The sequence below is a fragment of the Cupressus sempervirens genome, chromosome 10 (assembly GCF_028749045.1).
Source record: "Cupressus sempervirens isolate cs-2001-9-10 chromosome 10, ASM2874904v1, whole genome shotgun sequence".
NCBI classification, from domain to species: domain Eukaryota; kingdom Viridiplantae; phylum Streptophyta; class Pinopsida; order Cupressales; family Cupressaceae; genus Cupressus; species Cupressus sempervirens.
In genome coordinates this window covers 185,891,604-185,904,692 of record NC_143127.1, presented here as the reverse complement: position 1 = coordinate 185,904,692, position 13,089 = coordinate 185,891,604, and the positions used below count along the sequence as shown (strand labels likewise).

The following is a 13,089-nucleotide window of genomic DNA, read 5'->3' as shown; positions in this document are numbered from 1 at the left end:
GTTGGTATTGGTCATATTACTTAGGTGAGGATTTTTCTTGAGTTACCAGCTGATTATAGTTTATGGATATGGACTCGAGATTGTTATATTGGCATTTGGGATTCAGTTGACTAGAAATCTTTAACACTTTTTGGTAGCAGTGATTGTTTGGGTGCTATCATGGATTTGATTAGTAGATTTCACGGTGTTGTCTTTTCTTGTGCTAGGAGCTTATCCAATGTTGGTATTAGTTTTTATACACTGGTGTTGGGCTTTGTTCATATATCCAGTCGACCATACTTGTTGGAATGTGTTGATGATATTTCATATTTGGCAGTGTGTACAGATGAGTCCCAGAATCATATTGGCATTGATGACATCCAGGAGGATGCAGTGGGCAGTTTTGAAGACTTAGTTTCCTTGGGTACAGAGGAGTTGGACAGTAGTGCTAATGTTTTTGATACTCCGTATGTTGATATGAGCTTTAGATTTGATTCACAGGATATGGATGGTAATACTCTAAAGACTAGTAACTTTGAGGATACTCCTTTAGACAGTGCATCAGAGGAGGTTTGTAGGAGACAGTCAAGCCAGTGCCATCATATGTCTAATCAGTTGAGAGTTAGTGACCGAGACATTGCTATCACTTGCCAGCATTTCGATGTTGCTCGTCAGTTGTTAGCAGTTTATGGATGGGGTTCTCCTACTAGTGATGAGCAGGAAGGCAGTTATCTTTCCTTGATACAGATCCACTCTTTATGGGAGGCTATTTGGATTTTGAGACAGAATTATATGCAATTGGTAGCCAACAGAGATTATCTTATGGAGTGGGGCAGTACAGCATATGATGCATTGTTGGCCAAGGAAGATGAGGTGAGTGAGCTTACTGAGCAGCTTGAGGTGACTTCTGAGATTCTTGAGAGTACACAGTTGGCTTTCAAGGAGTCACAGTTTCATTTGGCTAAGGTGACCATGGAGTTAGAGCGACTACAGTCTTTACTTGATTCTATACAGTCACAAGATGTGGTGTTTGGTGATCCGAGGATGTCCATGGTCGAGATTTTCAGAGACAGTGGAGATGGGGATGCATCCATCCTTGATACTAACATTGGCATATCGGGTTTGTCCCCAGTAGAGTCAAGTTCAGTTGAGTTGGGTGCTGCAACAGATTATTGTGGTATGCCTGACATGGTGGTGACCTCTAGTACTAATGGCACGAAGACTAGAGATGATGTATCAGAGACCATGTGTGATGTTGGTGAGCCGACAGTTGGCATGGTTCTTGCTAGTAATACTACTCCCTTGGCGATGTCTTCAGAGATAGTAGTTAGTTCCAACTTGGTTAGTGATCAATTGCAATTAGTTACATCTGGATCGCAGTCTGAGCCACTGATTGAGATCGGTTCATTCTATCGACATTACAATGTGAGATGTACTCATGACCATGTTGATGAGATGATGATACAGAGATGTACTTTGGTTCCTAGTGCTTATCATCAGTTATGGGATAGTTTGATGCCTCGGGATGAGAGTTGTGATGGGCACAACATGGCGATAGGTCCTGTAGTTGATAGCTTGATAATACATGACTTAGAGCAGGAGTTTTGGAGTGATGCTTCAACGAGTGTTGTTATTGATTCTACTCCTTTGGCTATGACATCTCCTGACTTAGTTGGTGATTAGTCACAGTGGGTTGTATCACTTGTTCATGGTGAGCTGTTGACTGAGGTTGGTTTTTTTTATCAACATTATATTGCAGGGTATGTACATCAGTTAGCATTTGATCCTTGTGCTGAGGAGTTGATGGCAGACAAACTTGGTTTGGGTTCCATTTCTTGCTCTTTATCTTGTAATGTCTTTTTACCATCAGTAGTGCATGGGAGTTATGGTTATGAGACAGTGGCTGGTGATTTGCAGAGTTGTGTTGACTGCAAGAGTTATACAGTGTGTGGATTCTCCATACTTGGTACAGTTTCATTCGAGAGCATTCACCATTGTTGCAGAGTTGGATTGTACATTCCATAGAGGCCAGTGGGATACGTTGATGGTATTTACTGTGTTGGCAGTTTGATTTGTACCCTTTACTTGGGTTCTGATGTTCTAAGAGTTTGTGTCTCATGGGTTTTTGACTGTGGCAGTGGTGATTTTGGAGTTTGGTTGAGCTATAATTGTCAGTTTGATTATGGATTCCTCTTGGTCATATTGCAGAGGATATTGCAGGAGCCTGTGTTAATTGGTAGTAGTATAGTTCATGACTACATTTGGGATCTAGGTGGATTGATTGGTTTATTGTTCAGCCATTGCTTGAGGACAAGAAATGTTTGAGAGGGGAGGACTTGTCATTTCCCCTTTTCAAATAATTAAAAATAATAATCTTTGCTAAGGCAGGCAGGCCCAAAAAGGTGAAGTTTCGGAAAAAGGGGATAATCTTTGGAAGCTAATGGACTAATAAATGAAGATTATTATTAAAATTTGTTTTATTAACCCCTTTTGGACGTGAGTTAGGGTTATGCCCTCTTTTAAGGGGTTTGGAGGCATTTTGGGCTAATGCCATAACTTGATTTTTGCTCATTTCTTTGTTATTCTTCAGAGGTTGCCAAACCTGTGGAGAAGGAGACTCAAGAACGGGAGTTTGCAGGTTTCCAGGGAGACCCAAGAACGGGAGTTTGTAGGTTTCTAGGAAGGCTAAGGACAGGAGTTTGAAGCCATTCCATGTGCATGCTCATGCAGAGTTTGCCTTTGTGCTGAACAATGCAGATTTGTGGGTTTTCGGGTGTATATTTTGTAAGAGTTTGGTGTTTCCAGTTGAGTATTTCATATTAGTTTGGGTTGTTACTATATATTAGACTTTTAAATATTAAAATAGAGTTGAATATATGTATTTGGATATGATTATACTTCTGTGATATATTATTAAGTTTTTGTGGTGATTCTAGGCTATTTGTGCTATTTTCGGGAGCCCGATGAGCATTGTTTTTGTCCTCCATTTGGGAGCTATTGTGTGCATGTTATACAGATCTGGAAATGTCATTTATAGGCTGTTATGATGCTCAATTTTTTGTAAAAATTTCCACTTTCATATTTATTAATAATAGTTGAAGCTGTGAAGCTTTTGGCACTATTTCTGGCAATACCCGATTTGGGGTTTCTTAAGAAATTTGGTGGATCTTTGTGATATTAATTGTTTGATCTTGAAAATCTGATTAGAGACGTGAAATATCATATAAAATCAATAAAAGGGACATTTCACCAAACTTAGTAATTTTTGTCTTCAGACCTTCAGTAACCCTTCATAGTGACAAGTGACCATGAGAAACATGTTAGAATTAGAGAGACAAAAATAATAATTACATGTAAATATAACCAATATCACAAAGGAATAAAGCACACCTAAACAAACATAAGACACAAAGATTTAACATGGTTCACCCAATCCTTGGGCTACATCCACTAGTTCAATATTATTATCCAGTATTTAAAACTTGATTACATTTTGCAATCCTTTGCAACTCAATATCACCATAAGAATCTACTAAATCATCATACATCATAAGATCCCTAACCTTGAGCCATTTTATACAAGACTTGTGATTGTTACAAAAGTAGGGCTAGAATATGTCATCCAACAGAAAAAAAATAATTCATGATGCCTTTTATAATAATAAAGTGCTTTGCCTCATGTACCCGGCTTGGGTGTTGCCCCTTGATACTGCAAGGGGTATTGCCACTTGACCCTATCATGGGGGCACTACCCCCAAACCCCCATAGAAGAAATAAAGGGGGAAACTACATTGAAGGAAGTGTGAAAAGTTAACCTCTAAGTCTAATTAGACTCCACATAACGAAAAAAAATGTAGTGTTTCCATCAATGACAACAATAATCCATAATGCAGTTCCTCTTGCCAATACATGTGCTTTAGGCTGAATTTCTTGTCATGGTTGATGATAATAATATAAATCCTCTCATGGTGATGGTTTTTGGTGTTTTGCAGAAAATTAATGACATTTTTTGCCTTCCTTTGGTATTGTCTAGATTCTAGTTGTGGCTTTCCACCTATTTCTCCTTATTGCTTTGGAAAGGAATGTGATCATGATGGATGAATGGACCCACAATAAAGCAATAATAGAGATTGAAAGTATTTTTCCACATCACTACAGTAAGGAATGCTCTCAAACACTTCAAAAATTTGATTTTTTGGGAACTAGTTAATGGAATTGATAACTTGGTTAAGCTCGTCTAAATCATTAGTAAACCAATTGAAGTGATTTTTGGCAATGATTTAAAGAATATTTTTAAAATGAAGATTTCTTTTCAGAATAAATGTTGATTTGTAGGTTTAGTCACTTATGGTCATGTCTCCTAGACTTACATAATTACATAAGTGAATTACTAAAGCCAAGTAGCTTATCTTAAAAGAAAACTAAAAATTTACCCTCTGTTGTTGGATTCTTTATTGTGACATTTGATTGTGCATAGGACCAAAATAATGGCCTTTATGCATATGGTCTTTGGGAAATATTATTTCTTGATCCAACCATGTCATCCACATTTAGTCTTTCATCATAATCATTTATTGTTAAGCATGTTTGGGTTCACCTTCCTAAGGTCCACCACTTCAATTTTGTAGAGAATATTGCTAGTGATTGAGATTATTTGGTTAGTCATTTAGCTATTGTAATCAACCTTTTGACTTTACATGTATAACTATTTTATGCATAACAATTATACATTTCAAAGGACCTCTAAGAAAAAACAATTCTTAAAGTGGATGGTCAAAGTCGAATTCAACTATTGGATTATGAGGGGATGCCTTTTTGTTGTCCTATATGTTACAATATTGGCCACTTGGTTGCAACCTTGAATCTAAATTCATTTTTATGTGTTCTCCTTCAAGATGAACATATGTTACATTTCACCTCTACATTGTTGACAACCCATAAATAAGGAGATCAAGAAATGTTTCCTATGCTTATGAGAAATAATGACATATTCACAAGAAGGAATTAAAATATGACCAAGATAAATGTATTAATGAGGATCTCACTCATCATCATCACAATGTCGAGAGACTTGTGGCACAACTTGGGACCTCATTAGAATCTTAAGATGGCCTAGAAATACTTTAGGGAACTTGTTTTCATCTCAAGCAAAGGAAAAAACAAAATATTACAATTGCATCCCATTTCAGCAGTTGGCAATGGACAAGGGTAGGGAATCCTACATGATTTTGTTACTTTTTTTGTTTAGATATCCTTCCAAAGGATGAAACAAAGGTCAAGAAGTGTAAAAAATAATAAAGTTATCACCAAAGGCAATAATCAAGTGTACAACAATATGCACTTGCCTCTCATTCCAAAAGTAGTTAATATTTACAAACTTGGATTACATAATTCAAAGGATCCTAAATAAATTAGGACAATTCAAAATAATAGTATGCATTAATACTTGCAAGACGATTAGTTTTTCCTTTAGCCCTTCATTTTGGAGGAACATACATATTGTTATTTTTATTCTTATTTTATGGGTATGTTGCCTTTGATCACATTCATCGATGAAAAACATACAACGAATAATAATAATAAGCAATTTTAACTATAGAATAATGAAACATGGAATGCACCATACATAATAATTTATTGAGAATTATTGAAAATGGGTTTTCTGATGTGTTAATAGGATGAAGATATTCTTAACCTTTTTTAAAAATTGGGATGCCCATTGAAAATAGTCGTTGACACAAAATTTGTGCCAGATTCGAATACATGTTTTCACAACTAAATTGAACAAGGTGGGCGGGCCCGTATATCTATAGGCTAGTTTTTTGAAGAGAGGGGGCAGGGCCCTACAATTCTAGCCCCTACTATCTATAGACATAAATGAGTTTTCCTTATGGTGGTCAATTATTAATATGAAATCAACAATTATGCAAACCTTAGAATCTTACATCCCTCATTAATGATATAGAAAATATGGGAGGAAAGAAACCGCAAGGCCTTCCATAAACAAAATTTCCCCATTGTGAAGGTGGCAAACCAAAACCACCACCTAATTAATATAAAACAAAGGTGCACCTTATTAGAATTGTGAAATTGCTTGTAAATGGAAAGGGATGCATGTACCATCCATTCATGGTATTCACAAAGTAAATTTCATATGTAAGATGAGGAAAGTCAAAACATGGCAATGTCCTCAAAGGGGATGAAAGTTTGACTAAGCATCCAAAGGAAACCCTAAGTAATCACGAGTCAAAGGTGTCACTGGAGATTTAGATATGACCCTAGTTGTTGCTTGAAATAAACTCAAGGAATTAATGAATACAGAGGCACAAACAATAACATTAATCTCGAGACATCAAATATGCCATCAATTCAGATTGGAGTGTTAGTATTGAAGGTGATTACCCAATAATTATCAATTGAATCCAAAGACATGTTCTCTAAATACTAAAAAATATTCTCCTATAAGCTTAGGCTTATATTAGTTCTCATTCACTTTACCATCAAACATATTTATAGAGAAGCTAGTGAACCACTAATAACTATTGATAAAGTTGACCTTACTTCCCATGCCGAGAAAATACAACAAATACAAGGTTATATAATGATTAAGTTGCAATTTCTTTGGATACTGAAAAATATCCTTATCTATGCTTTGCTTTATAGCTAGTGAACCACTAATAACTATTGATAAAGTTGACCTTACTTCCCATGCAGAGAAAATACAACAAATACAAGGTTATATAATGATTAAGTTGCAATTTCTTTGGATATTGAAAAATATCCTCATCTATGCTTTGATTTATATGAGTTCTTTTGGTCACTTCACTATCCAATATGTGGGTATAGATATGCAAATGAAGCCACTAACTAGTGATAAAATTGACCTCACTTCCCATGGGGATAAAACACAAAGGGTATATAATTATTATGTTGCAATTTAGGGGACCAAGGTAGGGAGAGAGCTACCAATATACAACGTCCGTTATATATCAAATGATATTTCATCATATACTCATACTTTTGCTATAATGTGGAATTAGGGATGTATGAAATAGTCTCCAAACTAAATGTAATTATAAAAAACTCTTATAGCCCATTAATGATTAATATAAAACATATACAAGTGTGTGTAACTAGTGACATTGTCAAATGACATTTGTTACAATTATCTTTTAACTTGCATCTTTAAAAATATTTCAAAACATGTCGAAGCATCTTGCTACATATCCTTCAATGGATTTTTGAAGAGGAATTGTCTCATATCTACCAAGTGATTTTTGATATTTCACATTTCTTTTATGTTCATCGATGGGCTATTAGATTTGGACAACATTAAAGTCACAATGAGATCACGGCCAACATTATGATAAATGCAAACTTGCTTTGAAAGTCTCAATGACTCAATGTTGAAACCTAAAACCCACAATCGAATGCTAAAACAAACAAAAAAGCACATACAAGGAAGGAGGCTTACGTGATGTAAATGACTAAACCCAAGAAAATATAGATAATATTCCCACCCATCAATACATTAAGAGAATGAATGAGCATCTATATGAATATGCATATATATGTATGTCCCATACATATCCATATATAATATATTTCAATGTATCAAACAAGAATAACTTCCAAAGCACCATTATTACTGTATTTAATCAGGCACTGAATCAAACAAATGATCTGTCCAAAAAAATTAATGTGTAGCAAAACAAAACGCTACAAGAATTGTCAAATGGTTGATACACAAAAAGGATTTTGAAGCCCAAAGAATTCATCCTACAAAATATTGTGTGAGGCAGCAGCAACCAGCAATGGAGACGTGTACAATCTCCATTCCACCCCAGCAAAAGTACAAACCCATTAACATCAGCAGTAGATAATCTAATCTTTTGGGCCACCGATTCACAAGTCACCAAATCTATACTGTACACGTTGACAAAAGATCTGGTCCCGGTAAAAAGGCAGCCGCCCATTAATTGACCTGGCACCATCACACGCATCTACCAATGCTCTAATCTGAATTCATTATACCTACTCATGTACCTGGACTCCCCCAACCAAAAAAATCATCATTTACGCCATAGTTTCTATTGCAGGTAAGATTATTTCAAATCATTCTGTACACCTCACTTCTCGCGTACTCTTTAGAAGCGTGAAATGTCCCGTCTCTGATAGGCCGAAAACCCAACAAAATTTTGAAAGAACTTCCGCCAAACAGCCCCCGCGTTTCGAACCCTCGACCTGCTGAACAGACTTCCCCGCCATAAATCCTCAAATCAACGATTCCTTCCCGTCATAAATCCAATTATCGCTGGCGACTCTCTCCAAAATTACGCCCTCAGATCTCGCAGAACCGCTACGAAATCCATTCCCACGGTCCCTTACGAACCTGGCGGACTGTGAAAAATTACCCATCCTTGTGACCAGGGGCTTAAATTCCGAAACCGCCTTGAGACTATCCCTAACTTTCGCCGCCAAACCCTTGGCTCGCACCGTCGCCTGAAAACAACCGATTCCGGCCAAGTCCACCCTCAACAATTCCCCAAAAACCTCCTCCTGCGTGGCCAAATCCTGCACAACCGGCAAAAACTCCACCGCTTCTCCCGGTGACAACCCAACCATACGCTCGCGCACCTCCTCCAGGCGGTGCACAACCTCTTCCTGCAACTCCCACGTGTCAGCGAAGACCACCCCAAGAGCCCCCAAAATGACACCGTTTTCCGGCGCGAGGGGCTGGCAGCAGTCGCAGGCCGCCGCCAGAAGCTCCCTCAGGGCCGCCATCTCCCTCGCCAGCTCAGCATTCGGGAGCCCAGTCACCGCACACGGCTGCAGACTGCGGCCGAAGAAGGAGCCGAGGACCTTACACGTGGACACCCACTGGTCCACGTAGGTTGCATAGGACCTGATCCAGGTGGACACCTCCCATGTGACCGCACTGGAAGGGTCCCTGAAGTTGGAGAGATTGAGGTAGTTTCGACCCCCGCGGAAGGGGTAAAGGCTGAGCTGGTCTTGAAATATAAACGACCCTTCTCTCAGAATCCTGTGAACGAGTATAAGGCACTTCAGCGCCACCGCCCAGTTGCGCGTCTTTGTCAGCCGCTCCATGAGCTCCGCCACGCACCGCGCCGCTCGGAGCCTTGAGCTACACCCTCCCGCCGCCAGTATCGCCGCCACATGCTTCTCATGCGGCGGCGCCTCCTCGTGGCTCGTGGCTCTCAGGATCGCCACGTGGAGCGACGCGAATTCTGAGTTTGTAACGGCCCTGCTCACCGCCGCCTTGTCCTTCAGAATTCCCACCAGTCTCCGCAGCTTCATTTCTCTTGCGTCTTCCCGGATTCGAACCTGCAACATCATTATTTTTCCATATTTCGTCTCTCTTGGCGTTTGGGATGGCCGAGTGGTTATGTAGATTGGGAACCGGCTCTGGCGGTCGTTTAGTACGGGTTTCTTGGACCGACTTCGTCCTTGACGTTATCGGAATATTTTAAGGTGGAGGACCACCGGGATAGAGACATCGTGGGTGTAATTTAATGCTGCTTCACTGGTTGGGCCACACGTAGCAGGTGAGAATAGGGTTTACGAGAGAGAGAGAGAGCATTTATTTCTGGCATGACTGGTAGAGACGTGGGAAATTGTACGGCGTCCGGATGATTGCCCACTAACCCATTGCGTTTCGCAATTGTTAAAACTCTAGAGATTTGAGAAGTACCGGCTAACTTCCGTCGCTGCCCCAACTTCTCTGCCAAGTGATGGGATGGACATGTCAGGATTGATGGGACAACATGTCAGCAAATCAATTTCTGTATTTAATCATATTTCCATTACTTTTATATATATATATATTTTAACTTGAATGAGTCATAAATATGTTTTAGCTATAAAGTTTACTGTGAAACCATTTCATAATGGAGAAAATTTTTTAGAATAAAATTTTGAAAGTGAAAAAAGATTAATTTCATAATTGAAATGAATTTAAATTTTTAAAAAAAATAAATTGTAGTTTATTTTTATTATAATAATAGACTTTATTATTGAATTTTATTTTGTGTCTTTACTTCAATAGTAGTACAACTAATAAAATATTGTTATTATTATTTTGAATGTAGCATTCTAATCAACATTTAGAGTCATATTCTAATTTTTTTTTAGATCACATTTTATTATGAAATAAGTACATTGTTGAATTTTTTTAAACATGTAGTTAAAAATGTACACCAATCATGTTTTTATCTAAAAGAATCTTAAAAAGAATTCTAGACACAAATAAAAAATGCACACGAATAAAGAACTCAATAGTATAACCATCTAATTTTTATAATCCAATGAAGACTCTATATCACTAAATCATGTTTCACCATCAAAATATGAACTTACTCTTCAAGAGTAAAAAAATTCTAGACACAACCATGTTTTTACTTAAAAAAATTTTAAAAGAATTTTAGACACAGAGTAAAAAAATGCACACCAATGAAGAACTTCTTTTTTCTAATGTAGAATATTTAAAAATTTTAATTAATAAAATTTGTAAGATTTCATTCAAAATGTTATAAATGAAGTAAAATTACATAAAGTAAAATCATATTTTGATGGCAAAACATGATTTAGTAAAAATATAAACTTATTCTTCAAGAGTAAGTTCTTCATTGGTGTGCATTTTTTGATTTGTGTCTAGGATTCTTTTAAAGATTTTTTAAGTAAAAACATGGTTGTGTCTAGAATTCTTTTACTCTTAAATAATTATCTTAAAATAAACAATTGCACATCAAAAATTATCATGTATGGGATAAGGCATTTGATGTGAAAATAAGTTTATTTTAAGATAATTTTTGATAGAATTATCTTAGCATGAATTCTTCATATGTAGCCTAAAGTTCAAATAATTTTACAATTAATAAAATATTGTTATTATTATTTTGAATATGCTATTTTACATATGTAAAATGCTATTCTACATAAGTATACAATCTTTCATTTATTAAAATATTCTACATTAGAAAAAAATTTAAAAAATTATTTGAACTTTAGGCTACATATTGGCAAATGTACAACACTAGATGCTTCTTATTATATGAACTTACTCTTCAAAATATGAACTTACTCTTCGAGAGTAAAAGAATTCTAGACACAAATAAAAAAAATGCACACCAATGAAGAACTTAATATTATCATGTTTTTTACTTAAAAGAATTTTAAAAAGAATTCTAGACACAACTCAAAAAATGCACACCAACGAAGAACTTACTCTTGAAGAATAAGTTCATATTTTTTACTAAATCATGTTTTGCCATCAAAATATGATTTTACTTTATGCAATTTTACTTCATTTATAACATTCTGAATGGAATCTTACAAATTTTATTTATTAAAATTTTAAAATATTCTACATTAGAAAAAAGCTATAAAAAAAATTGAACTTTAGGCTACATATTGGCAAATGTACAACACTAAATAATGTTATACTATTTGTTTCTTAAAAACATGGTTGTGTCTAGAATTCTTTTACTCTTGAAGTGTAAGTTCATATTTTGATGATGAAACATGATTTAGTAAAAAAATAATAAGTATAGAGTCTTTATTGAATTATAAAAATTAGATGGTTATACTATTGAGTTATTCATTCATGTGCATTTTTTTATTTGTATTTAGAATTCTTTTAAAGATTCTTTTAAGTAAAAACATGATTAATGTGCATTTTTAACTACATGTTAAAAAAATTCAACAATGTACTTATTTCATAGTAAAATGTGATCCAAAAAAAATTAGAATATGACTCTAAATGTTGATTAGAATGCTATATTCAAAATAATAATAACAATATTCTATTAATTGTACCACTATTGAAATAAAGACACAAAATAAAATTTAATAATAAAGTCTATTATTATAATAAAAATAAACTACAATATCTTTACAAAAATATTTAAATTCATTTCAATTATGAAATTAATCTTTTTTTACTTTCAAAATTTTATTCTAAAAACATTTCTTCATATTCAAAATTCAAAATATAAAATATGATTAATTTATTAAAAATTATGAAATGGTTTCATAGTAAACTTTATAGTTAGAAATATATTGCTCAGATGAAAAAATATTTATAAGTATATATGACTTGAATAAAACAATACATATAAGTATTGGAATATGATTAAAAGCAGAAATTCATTTTCTAACATGTCCGTCCGACATGTCTGTCCCATCACTTGGCAGAGATGTTGGGGCAGCCGGACGGTGAATAAGTTGCACCGTAGCCGATGTCATGGAAGCGTCTACCTAGCCGACACAATGGACATTTATTGATTTTATTGTTTAATATTGAATTAAAATTGTAAGTCAGACTGTTTTATAAATTTCAAATGATTAATAAATTATAATATACAATCATTTTTGTAGGCTTTATAGCCATCTCTTTTAGTAGTGGTTGGCTTGAAAGTAGAACCTTCCATAGACATTTGAATGCACCTATTTCAATCTTATCAATTTCTTCAATCTTTTGAAAAGGGAAACAACCTATTAGCTATCAAGACTAATTTTCCACACCTACAGTTTCTAATCGTATGTCAAGATTTGTCATTTTTTTTTGGTGAACCTCTGTAAGTGAGTGAAGAGCTTGAAGCTAATCTTTCGACTTTCCCTCATTTACCGATCTCTCTATAGAACTTGTAGAGTGTGAGGTGGTCTAAAAGTGCTATTTTAAAATGTTCACCCAAACCCCACCACTGAGACCCCCCAATAGCCACTCATCCAAAAAATAGTATTTTTTGCACAAATAGACCAATCCGCAACTAAGAAAATGAAAACATGAACAACTATTAGTACACATGTGATCGACTATTAGTACTTTTTATGAACGGTAATTGGGGGGGAAAGGTAGCAATAGATGTGGCAGTAATACAAACATGGGTGATAAGTGGCTCATTTCCCCTATATGGATTCTAGGAAAAGTCTTTTGGAGAAAAACCCCACATTTTGATAGCATGATATTTTGTATTATTAAACAACAGTTACAATGCAATAGTAGTACATTACTTCTCTAATAGGAGTATTCAACCAAAATCCAATTATCTGAATCAATTTGGGTAGCATAACACTTCATCGACAAACATC

At 35.4% G+C, this 13,089-nt stretch overlaps 1 protein-coding gene across 1 annotated transcript; it reads right to left on the bottom strand.

Annotated features, from left to right (window-relative positions):
• Positions 1 to 7,604: 7,604 nt before the first annotated feature.
• Positions 7,605 to 9,827, bottom strand: LOC149533254 (putative clathrin assembly protein At4g40080). The gene has a single exon (XM_089805127.1). It carries the CDS (start codon positions 9,334 to 9,336, stop codon positions 8,254 to 8,256), a length of 1,083 nt encoding a protein of 360 aa, XP_089661253.1. The 5' UTR covers positions 9,337 to 9,827; the 3' UTR covers positions 7,605 to 8,253.
• Between the last annotated feature and the right edge of the window lie 3,262 nt (positions 9,828 to 13,089).